The 18,720-nt window shown below is 59.6% G+C and overlaps 4 protein-coding genes and 1 long non-coding RNA gene across 23 annotated transcripts; 3 read left to right on the top strand and 2 right to left on the bottom strand.

Annotated features, from left to right (window-relative positions):
• Window positions 1–57: 57 nt before the first annotated feature.
• DHPS (deoxyhypusine synthase) lies at window positions 58–2,892 on the top strand. The gene is made up of 9 exons (XM_015850626.3): window positions 58–314; window positions 773–937; window positions 1,468–1,589; window positions 1,670–1,766; window positions 1,841–1,927; window positions 2,027–2,132; window positions 2,206–2,309; window positions 2,393–2,518; window positions 2,590–2,892. The coding sequence occupies exons 1-9, from the start codon at window positions 69–71 to the stop codon at window positions 2,683–2,685; spliced, it is 1,149 nt and encodes a 382-aa protein (XP_015706112.2). The 5' UTR covers window positions 58–68; the 3' UTR covers window positions 2,686–2,892.
• Window positions 2,889–5,473, bottom strand: WDR83 (WD repeat domain 83). Of its 2 annotated transcripts, XM_015850627.3 has the most exons (10): window positions 5,332–5,473; window positions 4,513–4,617; window positions 4,254–4,374; window positions 4,051–4,156; window positions 3,919–3,967; window positions 3,701–3,827; window positions 3,551–3,618; window positions 3,374–3,482; window positions 3,182–3,296; window positions 2,889–3,099 (listed from the first exon to the last, which is right to left on the bottom strand). In XM_015850627.3, exons 2-10 carry the CDS (start codon window positions 4,613–4,615, stop codon window positions 2,950–2,952), a joined length of 948 nt encoding a protein of 315 aa, XP_015706113.2. In that variant the 5' UTR covers window positions 4,616–4,617; window positions 5,332–5,473; the 3' UTR covers window positions 2,889–2,949. The 2 variants fall into 2 exon arrangements, with proteins under 2 accessions (XP_015706113.2, XP_085387778.1); XM_085531652.1 differs by lacking the exon at window positions 5,332–5,473 and having other exon boundaries at window positions 4,513–4,645.
• WDR83OS (WD repeat domain 83 opposite strand) lies at window positions 4,697–5,777 on the top strand. Of its 8 annotated transcripts, none has more exons than XM_085531655.1 (5): window positions 4,697–4,770; window positions 4,873–4,978; window positions 5,416–5,513; window positions 5,607–5,711; window positions 5,750–5,777. In XM_085531655.1, exons 1-4 carry the CDS (start codon window positions 4,736–4,738, stop codon window positions 5,671–5,673), a joined length of 306 nt encoding a protein of 101 aa, XP_085387781.1. In that variant the 5' UTR covers window positions 4,697–4,735; the 3' UTR covers window positions 5,674–5,711; window positions 5,750–5,777. The 8 variants fall into 8 exon arrangements, with proteins under 8 accessions (XP_085387781.1, XP_085387784.1, XP_085387782.1 ...); XM_085531658.1 differs by having other exon boundaries at window positions 5,478–5,513; window positions 5,607–5,682; window positions 5,722–5,767; XM_085531656.1 differs by having other exon boundaries at window positions 5,607–5,682; window positions 5,722–5,767.
• Window positions 5,778–6,226: 449 nt separating this feature from the next.
• Window positions 6,227–14,452, top strand: MAN2B1 (mannosidase alpha class 2B member 1). Of its 9 annotated transcripts, none has more exons than XM_085531646.1 (24): window positions 6,227–6,328; window positions 6,426–6,528; window positions 7,058–7,231; window positions 7,637–7,816; window positions 8,060–8,209; window positions 8,518–8,660; window positions 9,076–9,192; window positions 9,420–9,502; window positions 9,750–9,870; window positions 9,977–10,055; window positions 10,138–10,247; window positions 10,338–10,445; window positions 10,578–10,694; window positions 10,778–10,969; window positions 11,105–11,202; window positions 11,278–11,401; window positions 11,636–11,754; window positions 11,828–11,929; window positions 12,750–12,837; window positions 13,178–13,258; window positions 13,336–13,545; window positions 13,674–13,823; window positions 14,092–14,194; window positions 14,273–14,452. In XM_085531646.1, the coding sequence occupies exons 1-24, from the start codon at window positions 6,233–6,235 to the stop codon at window positions 14,374–14,376; spliced, it is 2,952 nt and encodes a 983-aa protein (XP_085387772.1). In that variant the 5' UTR covers window positions 6,227–6,232; the 3' UTR covers window positions 14,377–14,452. The 9 variants fall into 9 exon arrangements, 5 of the variants coding, with proteins under 5 accessions (XP_085387772.1, XP_015706108.2, XP_085387768.1 ...); XM_015850622.3 differs by having other exon boundaries at window positions 6,231–6,328; window positions 7,637–7,831; window positions 8,074–8,209; XM_085531642.1 differs by having other exon boundaries at window positions 6,231–6,328; window positions 7,637–7,831; window positions 8,074–8,209; window positions 9,959–10,055.
• LOC146752644 (uncharacterized) lies at window positions 12,794–17,756 on the bottom strand. 3 transcript variants are annotated; one of them, XR_014940531.1, is made up of 3 exons: window positions 17,617–17,756; window positions 13,429–13,582; window positions 12,794–13,278 (listed from the first exon to the last, which is right to left on the bottom strand). It is a non-coding gene; the product is annotated as an uncharacterized LOC146752644 (long non-coding RNA). The 3 variants fall into 3 exon arrangements; XR_014940530.1 differs by lacking the exon at window positions 17,617–17,756 and adding an exon at window positions 14,929–15,336; XR_014940529.1 differs by lacking the exon at window positions 17,617–17,756 and adding an exon at window positions 14,982–15,336.
• Window positions 17,757–18,720: the final 964 nt, after the last annotated feature.

Genomic DNA, 18,720 nt, shown 5'->3' with positions numbered 1-18,720 from the left:
CCTCTTCAAGATGGCGGCGCTCCGCCGTACTGCGCCTCCACCGCGCAGGCGCAGGGGGGCGGCCCAAGATGGCGGCGCCCATGGGGCCCACGGAGCTCAGCGGCCCCGCGGAGGAGCTGCCGTCGGGGGAGGCCCCGGCCGCCGCCCTGCACGCGGTGCTGAAGCGCAGCGCCCCGCTCCCCGCTCAGACGCTCCCGGTTCGCGGATACGACTTCGCGGACGGCCCCGACCCGGGCGCGGTGCTGCGCTCGTTTCTCACCACCGGGTTCCAGGCCACGAGCTTCGCGCGCGCCGTCGCCGAGATCCGCCGCATGGTGAGGGGGGGCGGGACCGGCACCCCCCCCCCCTTACCGGATCCATTATCCCCCCTTACCGGTTCCATTACCCCCCCCCTTACCGGTTCCATTATCCCCCCCCTTACCGGTTCCATTACCCCCCCTTACCGGTTCCGTTATCCCCCCTTACCGGATCCATTATCCCCCCCCCCTTACCGGTTCCGTTTCCCCCCTTACCGGTTCCGTCCCGCCCCCTTACCGGTTCCATTATCCCCCCCCTTACCGGTTTCGTTTCCCCCCTTACCGGTTCCATTATCCCCCCCCTTACCGGTTCCGTTTCCCCCCTTACCGGTTCCATTATCCCCCCCCTTACCGGTTCCGTTTCCCCCCTTACCGGTTCCGTTTCCCCCCTTACCGGTCCCATTATCCCCCCATTACCGGTTCCATTTCCCCCCTTACCGGTTCCGTTTCCCCCCTTACCGGTTCCGTCCCCGTAGATCGCTGCCAAGATGGAGCCGCTGAGCGCGGCTGAGCGCAGCCGGGCTGAGCTGGGGGGCGCCGCGGGGGCGGCTTCGGGCTGCACCATCTTCCTGGGCTTCACCTCCAACCTCATCAGCTCCGGGGTGCGGGAGAGCATCCGCTTCCTCGTGCAGCACCGCATGGTACGGGGGTAACGGGGGTAACGGGGGTAACGGGGGTAACGGGGATACAGGGTGATATGGGGGGGGGTCCTCAGTTTGTTAGCCACCCCCCCCAGTCAACTGCTGGGGTCCTGGGGGAGCTCACAGAGGGGTCCTGGGGTACAGAGATGTGGTAGAGTTGTGGGGGGGGGGTTTCTCACTTTGTTGAGCCCCCTCCCCAACCCTCGGGGGTGGTAACGGGGTCCTGGGGCACCTTGGAGCAGTGTGTGATGGTACGGGGGGACTGAGGGGAGGCTGTGGGTGTGGTTTTGGGGGAGGGGGGTGTGGAGCCTGGGGGTTCCCCTCTGATGTGGGTGGGGGGTCCTGGGGTCCCTGTGGTGTCCCAGTGTCCCAGGGGTTCTGGGGGTCCCTGTGGTGTCCCCAGGGGTCTCTATGCTGCCCCCAGTGCTTTGGGGCCCCACTGGTCTCAGTACCTTGGGGGAGGGGTCTTCAGCGCTGGCCCTGAGGGGTCCCTGAGCCCCCCCCCCCCACTCTTGCCCCCCTCTGGGCAGGTGGATGTAGTGGTGACAACAGCGGGCGGTGTGGAGGAGGACCTCATTAAATGCCTGGCGCCCACCTACGTGGGGGACTTCAGCCTGCGGGGCCGGGAGCTGCGGCAGAACGGCATCAACCGGTGAGGGGACACCCGGGGGGAGAGGAAACCGGGGGGGGGAGGTATGGGGGGGTGATGTCTGAGCACAACCCTCCCCCCAGGATTGGAAACCTGCTGGTGCCCAATGATAACTACTGCAAGTTTGAGGACTGGCTGATGCCCATCTTGGATCAGATGGTGGAGGAGCAGGAGACAGAGGTGGAGCTGGGAGGTGTGGGGGGGAACGTGGGGTCACTGGGGGGTGGATGTGGGGTCACCTGTGGGTCCCACAGGGCGTGAGGTGGACGCCGTCACGGATGATCGCACGTTTGGGGAAGGAAATCAACAACCCCGAGTCAGTGTGCTACTGGGCTCAGAAGGTATGGGGGCATCCCTGTCAGTGTCTATCCTAGGGGGGGGGTCCCCACACTCCCATGGGGGTCCCCGTGCTCCCCTGTTGTCACCACATCCTCCCCCAGAACAACATCCCAGTGCTGAGCCCAGCGCTCACTGACGGCTCTTTGGGGGATATGATCTTCTTCCACTCCTACAAACACCCGGGGTTGGTGCTGGACATCGTGGAAGGTGAGTTTTTTCCCCATGGGGGGGGGGGATGACAGCAGGCTCCCCTCCTGGTGACAGCTGTACCCCCCCACAGACCTAAGACTCATCAACACGAGGGCCATCTTTGCCCGCAAGACAGGGATGATCATCCTGGGGGGGGGACTGGTAAAACACCACATCGCCAACGCCAACCTGATGGTGAGGGGGGGGGCTGTGGGGAGGGGGATCAGGGGGGCTGGCAACTGGGGACACTGCCCTCATTGTGCTCCCTCTCCTTGCAGAGGAACGGTGCCGATTTCTCCGTCTATGTGAACACAGCTCAGGAGTTTGATGGGTCTGACTCTGGGGCGCAGCCGGATGAGGCTGTTTCGTGGGGGAAGATCCGAATGGACGCCACGCCAGTGAAGGTGAGGGCACAGGGAGGGGGTTTGGGGGGTGCTGGGGGGGACGCGAGGGTCTCCCTCTCCCTCTCCTGCAGGTCTATGCTGATGCTTCGCTGGTTTTTCCGCTGCTGGTGGCGGAGACGTTTGCACAGAGAGCAGCTGACTTCCCAGTGCCCACAGATGAGGACTGAGCTGTTTGTGTGTGTGTGTGTGTGAGGGGAAACATGCCCCAGGGGGGCTGAGCCCACAGCTGGGGGGGTCAGATCCCTCACTCTGGGGAGCTGAGCCTGCCCTGGGGCGAGCAGGGCCCTGATATTGTCCCTCCATCCCCACACCCCATCCTTCCACCCCTGCACTTCTATTTATTCTGGCATCAATAAAGCGCTGCAGCGTCTCCACACTGTGGGGTTTATTTCTGAAGGTTCTGGGGGCACTAAGGGGCCCCCTTCGGGCTGTCACGTGGTGGTGGTGTCCCCCTCAAAGCCGTCCTCACGCCACAGCTGCACACAACCTTTGTTGGCAGCCAGCAGGCAGGGCAGGGTGGGGTGGAAGGCAATGGACTGTACCACCCCATGCCCCACGGGCAGTGTCAGTGCCAGGGAGCCCTGTTGGGAGGGAGGGGGTGAGAAGGAAAATATGTGAGATGGGAGGCAAGGGGGGGGGGAGGTGTGTGTGGGAGGGGCTGACCTCCACCAGGTCCCAGAAGTAAACGTTGCCATCCTCAGAGGCGCTGCCCACGTGCGTGTCCTGCTCACTCATCACGCAGTCCAGGCGGTACGATGAGCTGCGGTGCCCGGTGTACCTGTGGGGGGGAGGCATCAGTGACCCCAACCCCTTCTTTAACCCCCCCACCCCTTCTGTAGCCCCCCCAGCTCTCACTCGCCCAGCATCTCGCCCGTCTCCTTGTCTAGCAGGCGCAGTGTGGAGTCCAGGCTGGCAGCCAACGCGCATTGCCCATCCTTGCTGAAGCAGACACAGGTGATGGGGCCTGGAAGGAGAGAGGGGAATTTAGGTGTCCCTCCCCATCTCCCTGCAGTCGGTCTCCTCATCACTCACTCCCCACGTAGTCAGAGTAGAGCTGCCCCGCACGCAGGTCGTAGCGTCGCACGCGGCCATCCACAGACCTGTGATTTGGATGGGAGAGGATTTATAGCACCGGGGGGGGGGGGTTCCATCCCCATCCCTGTGGTTTCTGCCCCCCCTCACCCCGTCAGGATTTCGTGGGCTGACAGCTTCAGGCTGGAGATGCCGTCCTTCGCCTCATCCAACACCTGCACGGGGTCAGGGCGGCGTGAGCGGCAGTCCCAGCAGCGCACCGTGGAGTCGATAGAGCCTGAAGGGGTGCGTGAGTGAGGGGGGGTCAGATCACTACCCCTGTGGGGGGGTCGGGACGGGGGGGGGGGACAGCAGTGGTCTCTCCTCACCAGACACGATGATGGTGGCCTCCTCATTGAACTGCACACAGTTGACTTTCTGCAGGGAGGACACAGGGTGGGCGCTGTGTGTTCCCGTCCCGCTGCTCCCCTGCTCCACTCCTGCCCCCCCTCCACACTCACCCCCGCGTGCCCGCGGTACTTGCGAACCACTTGTCCACTGGCCACATCCCAGAGCACCACGGTCTTATCGGAGCCACAGGAGCAGATCTGGCTGTTATCAAAGGACCTGGGGAGGCACACACAGCCCCACACCCCCCCACACACCCCGTCAGGCTCCGGCGCTGCTCCGTGCAGAGCGGGGGGGCCCCGTTCCCCAGCGTTACCCGGCGGCGTCCAGCACCTCGTAGCCGTGTCCCTGGTAGCTGCGCAGCGCGGTGCCCTTGTGCGGGTTCCACAGCTTCAGCGTCTTGTCGCTGCCGCACGTCAGGCTGTAATTGCCGTCCGCTGATGGCGGACACACCGACAAGGGCCGAGTGAGGGGGGGGGGGGGGGCTGTGTGAGGGGGGGGGGTCCGCCCACGCCCACCCGCCGCGATGTGAGCTGCCCCCCCCGTGTCGCTCCCGGCCCCGTGTCCGCTCTCACCGTTGAAGCGCACGGCTCGCACCGCTCCTTGCCCGCACTCCATGGTCCGCACGTGCTTCCGGGGGAGCTCGGGCCGGGCCGGCCGGGGCTGCGGGAACGCCATGGCTGCACCGGGACGGAACGGAACGGAACGAACAGCTCAGGAGGCGGAAGGTGGAGGCCGGACACTTCCGGCAGGAACACCGGAAGTTTAACGGCGCACTCGTAGCGCTGAACGCCCGCAATGGTCGATCCGCGGCGGCCCGCGCGGGTCACGCGGTGAGTGGGGGGGGGGGACCGGGGGCTGTTCGGGTCCGGGTTCGGGTCCGGTACCGGGTCCGGGTACCGGGTCCCCTCCCCCGCTCACGGCCCCGCCCGCAGGTACAAACCGCCCAGCACCGAGAGCAACCCGGCGCTGGAGGATCCCACACCGGACTACATGAACCTGCTGGGGATGGTGTTCAGCATGTGCGGGCTGATGCTCAAGGTGCGGGAACGGGCTGGGGGGGGAATGGACCGGGAATGAACCGGGAAGGAATTACCGGAGCCTGGAGTGAGGCTTCATAAGGAGGGAGCTGGTGAGATGGGAGGAGAGTGGGAAGAATCGGAACCACAGAACCGGGACGGGGGGAGACATGAGAGCTGGGAGGGGTAAAACAGTAACGGGACGAACCGGGGGGATCCAGCAGGGCCAGGGTTAGACACAGAATGAACTGCTGGGAGCAGCACTGCACAGAACGGCCCATAAGAACCAAAACTGGGCCAGGGAGGAGTTACCCAGATCACAGCGGGACGGTGCTGGGACCGGGACCAGGCTGAGGGGGCACCATAAAGACCCACCAGGACTGGTGTCAGTGTGGGGGCATCCTGACACCAGCTGGGGCGTGTTGGGGTTCCCATGAGCTCCCCTTCCTGGTGCTGCAGCTGAAGTGGTGCGCGTGGATCGCTGTCTACTGCTCCTTCATCAGCTTTGCCAACTCCCGCAGCTCCGAGGACACGAAGCAGATGATGAGCAGCTTCATGTGAGCGATGGGGACGGGGGGGGACGGGGGGGGGGGGGCTGCTTTTACCCCCTGACGCTGCTTTTACCCCCTGACGCTGCTCTCCCCCCTCAGGCTCTCCATCTCTGCCGTGGTGATGTCGTACCTGCAGAACCCGCAGCCCATGTCCCCACCGTGGTGACAGAACTGTACAATTAAGGGGGGGGCTGTGCAAATAAAGGGGGGCTGTGCAAATAAAGGGGGGCTGTGCAAATAAACGGGGCTGTACAATTAAAGGGGGGCTGTGGCTGTGAGCTGCTGTTGTTCTGGACTCACGGACCTGCCAGGGCCCAGCCCCAGTGCAGAGGGAACACAGCTGTTCTGGGGGGCTCAGGGGACCCAAAAGGGGGAATGTGCGGAGCTGGAGGACACCGGGCACAGCGGAGGAGCCGGGGAGATGCAGGTCTGGGCCAATGGCGGGGACGGGTGAACCGGGAGGGGACGCGTTCCCCACCTGGAAGCTACTCGACGCTCCATTGGAGGAGAGCGCTGTCAGTCTGGCTCTGCCAATCACGTGCGGCCGGGGGCGGGATTTAGGGAACCGTTGGTAACGGAAAAGCGGCGAGTGTCGTTCTGACGTCGCCTACAGCCAATCAGAGCGGGGCGCGGTGCCGCGCCGGCCGCCCATTGGCTCCCGCTCGACGGGTGGGCGGGGCGAAGCGAAGTCCTCCACCCCCCGGGTCTCGTGATCAAACGGTCATATGACCGCGCGCTCGAACGACATGGCGGCGCTCCGGGCCGCGCTGCTGCTGCTGCTGCTGTGCGGGGCGGCGGCGGCCGCGGGCTGCGGGTACCAGGTAACGGGGGGGACGGGGGGGAGCGCCGGGGTGGGAGGGGGGCACTGAGGTGGAAATGGGGTGTCACAGCCCCATACGTGTCTCCCTCTACCTGCAGTCCTGCCCCTCCACGCGCCCTGGGTTCCTCAACGTGCACCTCATTCCCCACACGCACGATGATGTTGGGTGGCTGAAAACAGTGGATCAATATTACTATGGCGGTGAGTCCCCCCCTATAGATTCCCCCCATACACCCCCCAGGGCTGCCCCCCTCCCCATGTTCTCACAGAATCCCCGAGTTCACCCCCCCCCCCCTCCAAGGGTCCCCAGTGTCACCCCCTCCCTGCTGTCCCCAAAGCCATCACCTCTGTATCTTTAAGCTCAGTTAATGTTTGGGTTCTATATATGACCCTAAACACTCCCCATGTCCCCAGAACTGCCACCCCCAACTTACCTCAAACCCCCCCCCCCCCCATGTGTCTTCAAAGTCCCTCTTAAGGGTTGAAGACCATCTCTATGGGGACACCACATGGGTGGGGGGGGGGGTCTGTGAGCCCATGTGGGGTGGGGGCCCCGTCCTCTCCACCCCTCCCTCACACCACAGATGTCCCCCAAAGAGCCCCCCCAATCAACCCCTTCCCTTCCATGTGTGCCCAAAGCCCCTCTGAGGGGAGTTTTCATTTCTATGGGGACACCGTGTGGGTTGGTGTTTCTGATCCCATCCTGTCATCCCTTCCTTCTGCCCTGCAGCGCACAACGAGGTGCAGCACGCTGGGGTTCGGTACATCCTGGACTCGGTGGTGGCCCAACTGCTGGCCGAGCCCAGGAGGCGCTTTGTGTACGCAGAGGTGGCTTTCTTGGAGCGGTGGTGGAAGGAGCAGAAGGAGGGAATGAGGAGAGCAGTGCGGACATTGGTGGAGGAGGGTGAGGGGGTGTGGGATCCTTGGGGGCTGGGGTTAGGGGGGATACAGGGATGTGTGGGGTAATGGGGATGTTGAGGGATGTGGGGATACTGGGGGCACGGGAGGCACTAGGGGAATATGGGGATTGTGGGGGATTTGGGGGTGTTGGGGGATGTGGGGGCTTTTGGGGACATAGGAAAATTGAGGGCATGGGGGACTTGGGTGGGGCCTTGGAGGATATGGGGGATTATGGGGTTACTGGGGGCTGTGGGATATGGGGACATTGAAGAGATGAGGAGCACTGGAAGGGCATTGGGGGATACAGGAATGTGGGATAGGGTTGGGGTTATATGGGGGAACAGGCAGCTGTGGGGGGGGTATGTGTGTTTCCCCCATGACATTCCCTCATTTCCCTCCCCCAATTCAGGCCGGCTGGAGCTGGTGGGGGGTGGGTGGTGCATGGGGGATGAGGGGGCGGCGCATTACAGCCCCTCCGTGGAGCAGCTCTCCCTGGGGCGCCGCTTCCTTCGAGAGGCCTTGGGGCCCTGCGGAATCCCCCGTGTTGCCTGGCAGATCGACCCCTTCGGCCATTCAAGGCAAATGGCTTGCCATCTTCGCACAGGTGGGGACCCCCCAGAGCCCCTCAACTCCCCCCCCCCATCATGGGGACCCCCTGCAGTGCCCCATGTACCTCCCAGCAGCCCCCAAATCCCCCCCAGAGCCCCATATACTCCCATTATCCTCCCCCTCCCAGTGCCCCCAATATCCCCCCACAACACCCTCATATTCCCCCTCAGCACTCCAGTATGCCCATGTGCACCCCAAAGTCCTCCCCAGGACCCCCATATCCCCCTCTCCCCCCAGATGGGGTACGATGGCCTGTTCCTGGGCCGTGTGGACTACCAGGACAAGAAAGCCCGAGAGAGCCGCCAGGAGATGGAGTTCATCTGGAGAGCGGGGGGAGCCAGTGACCCCTCCCCTGACAGCGACATTTTCACTGGTGGGACCCCCCCCCCGTGGCCTTCCTGGGATGCCCAGGGGGTCCCTGTCTCCCTCTCCCCTTCCTGGTGGTGTCACCACCCTGCTGATGCTGCTCTCGTCCTGTATGTGCTCTTTGTAACACTGATGCTGTTTCCTGGGAGTCTTCATTTCCCTTTTCATCCTTGTGGTCAATCCACCCCTGTTTTTTGGGTCACCCCATCTGCATCCTTGGGGTCACCCTGACCCTATCCTTTACACCCGAGGCTGATCCCCCTCCCTTTTCTCCAGCCCCACCCCCTGTTGATGACCCCATTTCACCTCCCCCAGGGATCCTCCCCAATCGCTACAATCCTCCCCTGGGTTTCTGCTGGGATCAGCTCTGCTCCGACCCCCCCGTGGTGGATGAGGACAGCCCTGAGAACAATGTGGAGGCTGTGGTGTCCTCATTCCTTAGGATTGCTGCTGATCAGGTGAGGGGGTGGGGATGGGATGGAAGGATGGGGGTTGTGGGGTTGTTATGGGGTTATTGTGGAGTTGTTGTGGGGTTGTTATGGGGTAGTGTATGGTAAGTGGGATGGAGGGTATGGGGATGGGGGGGTGTGGGGGGTGTGAGGATAGGGAGGTGCGGGGGTGGGGGGGGTGTGAGGATGGGGGAGGTATGAGAATGGGGGGTTGTGGGGGTGTGTGAGGATGGGGAGTGTGAGGAAGTAGGGTCAGGGGATGGGGTTTGAGGGTTGGGAAATGGAATAGGGGGACATGGGATAGGGGTGTGGGGATGAGATGGGGGGGTGGGGAAGTGTGCAGATGGGGGAGTGCAATATGGGGGATCTGGGGGTGTGGGGTGGGGGTTGTCCCCGTGTTCTCACCACGTGGCACTGCCTGCAGGCCCAGAGGTTCCGCACCAACCACATCGTGATGACAATGGGCTCCGACTTCCACTATGAGAACGCCGAGCTGTGGTTCAGCAACATGGACAAGCTCATCAGCCATGTCAACGCCAAGGTGGGCACGGCCAGACCCACTGCGGGGTCCCCAGTCTCTGTCCCTGCTGTAGTGTTCCTATTTGAGGGGTCCCCATTGCATCCCCAATGCAGCATCCCATTCCTGTGTTAACATTGCAGTGACCCAGCTACAGTGTTTCCGTTTGAGGTGTCCCCCATTGCAGTGACCCCCCATTGTGGTGTCCCCAGTGGGGTGTCCCCATTGCTGACCCCAGTCTGTGCCCCCAGCAAAGCAATGGCAGCCGGGTCCACGTTCTGTACTCCACACCGTCGTGTTACCTGTGGGAGCTGCACCGCGCCAACCTGACCTGGTGAGGAGGGAAGGGAGAAAGGGATGGGGAAATGGATGAAAGAGTGGGTGGAAGAAGGAATGGAGGATGGAGAAATGAATAAAGAGAAGGAGTGACGAATGGGTGGGTAGATGGAGAGATGGTTGATGAAATGGAGGAAGGGAGGGAGGGAGAGATGGATGGAGGAAGTAAAGGGATGAAGGAAAGAAGGGAAAAAGGGATGGATGGAGGAGTAAATGGGTGGACAGACGGACGGTCATTCCTGCAGGCCCGTGAAGACGGACGATTTCTTCCCCTACTCTGATGGCCCCCACCAGTTCTGGACAGGATTCTTCAGCAGCCGGCCAGGTCTGAAGGGCTACGAGCGCCTGAGCAGCAACTTCCTGCAGGTGGGACCCCCTGGGGGTACCCAGGGACACCTGGGGATGCCCACAGACCCACATGGGGTACCCACAGCCACTGGGTTCCCCTCCCCAGCTCTCCATCTCCCCACAGATTTGCAGCCAGCTGGAGGCTCTGGTGGGGTTGGCTGCACGTAAAGGACCCTATGGGACTGGGGACAGTGCTGTGCTCCGTGAGTGGGGATGTGGGACAGAGCTGTGCCTCCAACCCCACCCCCAATCCCAGCCCCATGTTCCGCCACCACCCCCCCATAGGGGCAGCTATGGCTGTGATGCAGCACCACGATGCCGTCACTGGGACAGAGCAGCAGCATGTGGCCAATGACTATGGCAAGCAGCTGGCAGAGGGCTGGGCAGCGTGCCAGGTATGGGGCAGGATGTGGGGCACAGTGTGGCACCCAGGGATTGGGGGGGGCCCCATTTGTGCCCACCACATCACCCCCCTCGACTCACAGGTCCTGGTGGCCAATGCGCTGTCTGTGCTGGGGGGCAGCAAGGAGAGCTTCTTCTTCTGCGAGGCGCTCAACATCAGTGTCTGCCCCATAAGTGAGGGGGCCGAGAGGGTGAGGAGGTGTGGGGGGGGTGACATTTCTCTGTTCTTCTGTGCATTTGTTTCTCTGTTCTTCTCTCATTCTTTATGTGCTTCTGTCTTTTGTCTTTCTGTCCTTCCCTCCTCATGTCCATCTGTCCCACAGTTCTCCGTCATCCTTTACAACCCTCTGCCACGCCGCATCCTTTGGCCCATCCGCCTTCCAGTCAATGGGACGTCCTACGCCGTGACTGATCCTGATGGCCAAGCGGTGCCCAGTGTGGTGAGTCCCCACCCCACTCCCCCACCCCACACCTCCCATTCTCCTACCCCACATCTCCCATCTCCCCACTGATCCATCTACAGCTCGTCCCCACCTCTGCCTCTACCCGTCGGCTCCGGCGGCCCCAAGATGGTGGCGCGGCCCTACGAGAACTCATCTTCCAAGCATCAGTGCCTGCTGTGGGGTTCAGTGCCTTTGGGGTGACACGGCTGAGAGGCACCAAGAGCCCCCCAAGCCCCCCAAAACCAGAGCGGCCCTACGAGATCGAGAATGAGGTGGGAATGCCTTGTGGAGTTGGTTGGGTCAGCCCAGTGGGCTCAACTCAACTGAGATTTGCTCAACCCAACCCCTCCAGCCCTACCCCAGTGTAGCACTGCCAACATTTGGGTTCTGCCTGTCCCACCCCACAGCACCTTCGTGTCCGTTTTGACCCCATTACCGGGCTGATAAGCGAGATCCAGAACCTGGAGCGAGGCATCACACTTCCCGTCACGCAGAGCTTCTATTGGTGAGCATTGACATGGGGCACAGGGTGGCCTTCATCACCTCCCCCATCCTCATCTTCCTCCTCCTGGCCCCATAGGTACAATGCCAGCATTGGGAACGAGGACAGTGAGCAGGCGTCGGGAGCCTACATCTTCCGCCCCAACAGCTCCCACCCCATTCCTGTTGTGGGGTCGGGGCACGTCAGCACCTCTGTGGTGAAGGTAGGTGGTAGAGACGGGGGTTGAGGGGTATCCCCATGGGGGGCATTGGGGTTTCTTATGCCTGGGGCTGTCCCCATGGGTTGGAGATGTCCCCTTACTTGTGGGATGGAGATGTGCTTATGGGTAGGAGATGTCCCCATGGTTGTGGGGCATTCCAGTGCCTGTGGGGTGTCCCCATGTTTGGGTTTGGGGTACCCCAGGTCCCACCCCATAGCTGCTCTTCCTGCCCTTCAGACCCCTCAGCTGCAGGAGCTGCAGCAGCGCTTCTCACCGTGGTGCTCCCAGGTGGTGCGGCTGCATGCAGGGCAGCGCTTCGTGGAGCTGGAGTGGACGGTGGGGCCCATCCCCGTGGGGTGAGTGGGGGGAATCGTGAGGGTGGTTATGGCGTTGTGGGACCCCCACCAACATCACCATTTTCCCTTGTAGGGATGGGTGGGGGAAGGAGATTATCAGCCGCTTTGACACCACGCTGCGCACCGAAGGCCGCTTCTACACTGATTCCAATGGGAGGCAGATCCTGGAGCGACGGTAGGACCCCAAAAACCCCATGTGTCCCCCCCCCCCCCCAAAAAAAGTCCAAAACATTGCTGCCTAAAAAAGACACATTATCCCCTATAGAACACCACTGCCCACCCAAAAACCCCGCTATCCCCTGTGGAACCCCCCCCCCACACACAAAAAAACCCATTATCCCCTATGGAAGCCCCATGCCCCAAAAACCCTTATTGCCCCCCTCCACGAGAAAGCCACATTATGTCCTATAGAACCCCATTGCCCTCACAAAAACCACACTGACTTCCCAAAAAGCTCCATTGCCCTCCCAAAAAGACACACTATCCCCTATAGAACCTCCATTACCACTCAAGAACCCCTGTTTTCCCCTTATTCCACCTCTAGAACCCCCATTTTCTTCTAAGAGCCCCAGTGAACCCATCTAGAACCCTTATTTCAATTTCTGGAGCCCCCATTCCCCCCTCTGGAACCCCCATTATCCCCCAAGAGCCCCTATTTCCATTTCTAGAACCCCCATTTCCCCTTCAGAGCCCCTATTATCCCTCTACAACCCCATTCCCCTACCCCCAAAAAGCATTCCTCAATGTGGAACCTGCATTTCACCTTTTAGAACCCCCAATTCCACCCTTTAGAACCCTATTCTGCACCAAGAACCTTATTCCACCCTATTCCACTTTCTAGAACCCTCATTCCTACTTCTGGAACCCCATTCTCACTCTGGAACCCCCACTGCCCCCTCTAGAACACCCAGTTTGCCCTTCAGAACTCACGTTATCCTCTCTAGAACCCCCATTCACCCCTTTTACACTCTTTTTATTCCCCCCCCCCACCCCAGGCGCGATTACCGCCCCACATGGAACCTTACCCAAACGGAACCCATTGCTGGCAATTATTATCCTGTTAACACCCGCATCTTCATCAAGGTGCTGTTTTGGGGGGGATTGGGTTGAGCAGGAAATGAGAGTATTGGGGGGAGAATTGGGGGTGCAGATGGGGAAATGAAGGTCTTTGGGGGAGAATGGGAGTCAATAGGGGAGAATGGGGATTCTAGAGGAGGAAATGGGGGGTCTGAGGGGGGGGATGGAGGTTTGGGGTGAGGAAATTGGGGGTACAAAAGGGGAAAATGGGGGTTCCAGGGGGGGAATAGGGGTTCCAGAGAGGAGAATGGGGGTCCTGGGGCAGAACTGGGGGGGGCTTCCATGAGTGGGGTTTCGGGTTGGGCTGCTGTGGGGTTGCTGCTCATGGCTCCTTTCCTTCCCTCAGGACCGTGAAGTGCAGCTGACTGTGCTGACCGATCGCTCTCAGGGCGGCTCCAGCATCACCGACGGCTCCATGGAGCTGATGGTGCGTTCTGTGGGGCAACACTGTGGGTCAGAGATGGGGGCGGTTCACACCACAACCACCCGGCAACGACCCCCCAGGTGCATCGGCGGCTGCTCTATGATGACAACCGCGGCGTGGGCGAACCGCTACGGGAGGACGCCCGCCAGGGGATGGTGGTGCGTGGAACCCACCGTGTTCTGTTGGACCGTCCCACCATGGCGGCCGATGTGCATCGCCTGATGGCACAAGAAATGGCAGCAGCGCCCCACGTGATCCTGTCAGCGTCCGGGACCCCCAACGTGCGGGAGGTGAGATGGAGGGATCCCCGTTGTGGGTTCTCTCAACCTGTGGGGGACAATGGGGGTCCCGCTGTGCCTCCCCCCCCATGACCCCCAACCTATGAGGGGGTGACGGGGGGTCCCTGCTGTGCCTGCAGTTCTCGGCTCTGCGCTCGGAGCTGCCCCCGAGTGTCCACCTCCTGACCCTGTCAGCAGATGGGGAAACGGAGCTGCTGCTGCGCCTGGAGCATCAGTTTGAGAGCGGGGAGAGCAGCAACAGCTCCCAGCCCGTCAGCATCGACCTGCTGGTGAGACCCCGCTGTGGGGCACAGATGCCCCAGTGAGACCCTGCTGTGGGGGTCATATGCCACTATAGGGTGGAGACCCCTGGTGAGACCCTGCTGTGGGACAGAGACAAACACACAGCAGAACCCCGTAGCTTGGGGTACTCAGGATGGAACTGACCCGCCCAGATCTGTGGGGCCAAACCCCATCACTTATTGGTCCCAGCTCTGACCTCCTGCCCCTAGGGCTAACTTATGGGGCAGCCCCCTAACAATCACCCCCTCCCCATAGAACCTCTTCGCCCCCTTTACCATCACTGCGCTGCAGGAGCTGAACTTGGGGGCTGATGGCCCCCTGACCTCCATTTCCCGATTGCATTGGAACCCAGCCACAGGTATGAATGAGGCAGGGGTGGTGATGGGGTCTGGGGGGCTCTCCAATACTCCTTTAACCCCTTTTTCCACCTCCACAGGACCCCACCACCGCCGCCGCCGCCCCCACACACTTCTGGATCCACACCAGGTGACGCTGCGCCCAATGCAGATCCGCACCTTTTTGGCCACAGTGCAGCGCTGAGTTCTGGTTAGTGGGGACGGGTCCACTTCTGTGCCTTCCCCCCCCACCTCCAGAAATAAACCACAATGAAACCTCATTGAGAGGAACAGATATTAGGGCTGGGGGGGGGGGCTTGTGGGAATAACAGCTCTGAATAATAGCACCCCATGCCCCACATCGACTCCCAGGGCCCACAGCCCCTCCCTCCCTCCAGCTTCAGTGTGGGAGTGGGCACCATGAGAAGCCATGGGACAGTGCTGTGGGGCTCACTCTGCAGATGTGGGGCAACCAGGCCAGGCTGTGGGGCAGTGTGTGGGTCAGGAGAATGAAGGCAGTGAGGTTGGGGTGGAGGGTGCCGGGTGGTGGTGGGGGCAGCAAAGTCTGCGCCTGGAACAGAACTTGGGGTAGAGGAGGGGGGGAAAATGGGGGCAGTGAGTTGGAATTGTGGGGAGGAGCAACAAGGCTTGTGAAGGGCTCAGAGAATGGGATGTGTGAGGAGAGGCTGGGAGAAGTGGGGCTGTTTAGTCTGGTGAAAAGGAGGCTGAGGGGAGACCTCATTGCTTCTTCAAATACCTGAAAGGTGACTGTAGTGAGGGGGGTGAGATCGGTGGGGCAGGGGGCTGCACCTGGTAGTGGTGATGCAGCAATGCAGGTCTGTTGTGAGATGAAGTTAAGGAATGGGGTGGAGTCCTTGAGCTTGGAGGGGTGGGGGATCCATGTGGGCCGCAGGGCTGTTCCTATTCCAGGGTCCCCTATGGGTGCTGTGGGGTGCTGGGGTGGCCAGGGAGTGTTCTCCCGCCTAACCAGGCGGCCACAACCCCCCCCCTGCAGCTCACCGGGATGCTCCATGGCACCATGTTGGCACCCAGCATCTCCAGCGCTTCACTGGGGCTGTGGGGACAGGCAGACAGGTCGGTTCCGGTTCAAACCGGGACCCCCCGAAACCCCCGCAGCCATTTGGCGGAAACACCGGAAACGGACAGCCGGAAACCGAGCTGCACCCCCCACAGCCGGAACCGGAAATAAGAAGGCTGTCTCAGTGATATCCCACAATCCCCTCCGGCGGAAGAGACGCCATTGCTCGCACAAACAAAATGGCGACCACCAAATGAGGCGTTATATCCCGCAATGCACCTTGCCGGAAGTGAAGCTATTGCGCATGATCAAAATGGCGACCACTACATGCCCCGTTATATCCCACAATGCACCATGCCGGAAGTGACGCCGTGCGCATGACCAAAATGGCGACCGCTACTTGCCCCGTTATATCCCACAATGCACCTCGCCGGAAGTGACACTATTGCGCATGTTCAAAATGGCGACCTCCAATTGCCTCGTTATGCCTCGTTATATCCCACAATGCAACATACCGGAAGCGACCCTACTGCGCATGATCAAAATGGCGACCTCCAATTGCCTCGTTATGCCTCGTTATATCCCACAATGCAACATACCGGAAGCGACGCTATTGCGCATGATCAACATGGCGACCTCCAGTTGCCACGTTATGCCGCGTTATATCCCACAATACACCATACCGGAAGCGACGCTATTGCGCATGAATAAAATGGCGGCCTCCAGTTGCCGCGTTATGCCGCGTTATATCCCACAATCCACCTTGCCGGAAGTGACGCTATACCTCACTATTAAAATGGCGCCCGCCAAGTGCCGGGACACTGTCCGGCTTTATGGGGCACTGTGGGGCTCTATGGGGCATCTTTGGGGCTCTATGGGGCTTGTATGGGGCTCTATGGGACGCTGTGGGGCTAATGGGGCTCTATGGGACACTGTGGGGCTTTATGGGGCTTCTATGGGACTCTTTGGGGCTTTATGGGGCTTCAGTGGGGCGCTATCTGTCTCTATGTGGCTGTATGGGGCTCTGTGGGGTCTCCACCTTCATTCCCTTCACACCACCCACATCGCTGCCCCCCACCATCACTCCCATCAACCTCATCACCCCATTACCCCCATCACCCCCATTATCACCATCACCCCCATTACCCCCATTACCCCCATCACCCCCATTACCCCCATTACCCCCATTACCCCCATTATCACCATCACCCCATTACCCCCATTACCCCCATCACCCCCATTATCACCATCACCCCCATTACCCCCATCACCCCATTACCCCCATCACCCCCATTATCACCATCACCCCATTACCCCCATCACCCCATTACCCCCATCACCCCATTACCCCCATCACCCCATTATAACCAGTTACTGTTATGTCTGACCCCAATATCACTCCTTATCACATCTTATTTTTCTTCCGCTCTAACCCCTCTTTTCTTGGTTTTCTTGCACTCTAACCCTGCTTTTCTTGGTTTTTTTCCGCTCTAACCCGACTTTTCTTGATTTTCAAATGCTGTAACCCGTCTTTTCTTGGTTTTCCTCCCCTCTAACGCTGCATTTCTTGGTTTTCACCTGCTCCGACCCGTCTTTTCTTTGTTTTCCTCTGCTTTTACCCTGCTTTTCTTGGTTTTCTTTCACTCTAACCTGTCTTTTCTTGGTTTTCTTCTGCTCTAACCCTGCTTTTCTTTGTTTTCTTCCTTTCTAAACCTGCTTTTCTTGGTTTTCCTCCGCTCTAACCCTGCTTTTCTTGGTTTTCATCAGCTCCGACCGGTCTTTTCTTGGTTTTCCTCTGCTCTTACCCTGCTTTTCTTGGTTTTCTTCCACTCTAACCCTGCTTTTCTTGGCTTTCTTCTGCACTAATCCTCCTTTTCTTGATTTTCTTCTGCTCTGTCCCATCTTTTCTTGGTTTTCTTCCGCTCTAACCCTGCTTTTCTTGGTTTTCCTCTGCTCTGACCCGTCTTTTCTTGGTTTTCTTCGGCTCTAACCCATCTTTTCTTGGTTTTCTTTCACTCTAACCCAACTATTCTTGGTTTTCTTCCACTATAAACTGTTTTTTCTTGGTTTTCTTCCACTATAACACGTCTTTTCTTGGATTTCTTCGGCATTAACTCATCTTTTCTTGGTTTTCTTCCACTCTAACCCGGCTTTTCTTGGTTTTCTTCTGCTCTAACCCTGCTTTACTTGGTTTTCCTCTGCTCTAGCCCTGCTTTTCTTGGATTTCATCTGCTCCGACCCGACTTTTTTTGGTTTTCTTCGGCTCTAACCCATCTTTTCTTGGTTTTCTTGCACTCTAACCCATCTTTTCTTGGTTTTCTTCTGCATTAACCCTGCTTTTCATGGATTTCTTCTGCTCTAACCCATCTTGCTCAGCATTACTCCATTATCAGGACCAGAACTCACCTCCTGTAGTGCTGTTCTAGGCCAAGCAATGTGATGGTGGAGAAGCCAAGTCCTGGGGCTCCATCCAGCAGCTCTTGGTCCAAGGCAGCAACAGAGCAGAAGAGCTTCTTCATGTGGGTAGATGTGACCTCAGCAAGGAGCTCCAGCAAATACCTGCTGCCTCCCAGTGCCAGCCCTTATATGAGCACCAGGAGGGGGCGGAGCCAGCCCTGCAGCCAATCGGATGCGTTGCCTGCACTTGGGCTGTACTGCTGTGTCCCCGCCCCATCATGGCTTCCAACCATGACTAAGCATTTCTATTATATCACCCTGATTATATAATGATATCATCGCCCTCATCACCCCCCATCGTTCCAACGTCCCCCCAGCATCAACCCCAGAGCGGTGCCCACAGTGTCACCCCATTGCGACACTGAGATCTGCACCCCTGTGTCCATATACTGTGCTGTCGTTTCTTCTCTATCCACAACCCTCCCCTTTAAGAACAAATAAATATAATTATTAACCTGTTATTGCTTTGTTTTTATTCCTGATTGGAGCTGTTATGTAACATCCTGATTGGGCACCTGCTGAGGAGAGGAGCCCACCCCATGGGCACAGGTGGGGGCCGTTGAGGGGTGGATTGTGATTGGTTGGAGCCTGGCTCCTCCCCTCCTTGATTGGTATTTAAAGGCTGGGAAGGGCAGGGGCAGCATCAGTTCCAGCTCGGTGCTCCTATAGGAGCATTGAGGGAGAGGATTCTCCTTCCTGCTGCTTTTGAGCTCTGGATGCCATATGGGATGTGACTCTGCTTGGAGATCCTTTCCTTTGGGGTATAAGGTGAGTGTCTGGCTTTGCTGTGGGGTAAGGAATTTGAGCTCAGCCTTCAGAATAGGGTGGGTGATCCCTTCTTTCTATTTGGGGTTGAAGGGAGGAGGGTGGAATGGGTCCCTTTGGGATGCTCCATCCCTAGAGGTGTTTGAGGCTGTGGGACCTTGGTGTGGTGGTTGGTGACTGTCCCCATAGCAGGGGGTTGAGTGGAGATGGTCATTCTTGTCCTCAGGCCTGATCATCATTTGATTCTATGCTCATATATTGCAGAGTATCAGCCCCAATGTTGGATGT

Source organism: Coturnix japonica, unplaced genomic scaffold (assembly GCF_054131305.1).
Source record: "Coturnix japonica strain WE unplaced genomic scaffold, WE-NBRP24 Scf043, whole genome shotgun sequence".
NCBI classification, from domain to species: Eukaryota; Metazoa; Chordata; class Aves; order Galliformes; family Phasianidae; genus Coturnix; species Coturnix japonica.
The sequence above is the reverse complement of the archived record's forward strand: the minus strand, read 5'-3'. Positions and strand labels throughout refer to the sequence as shown.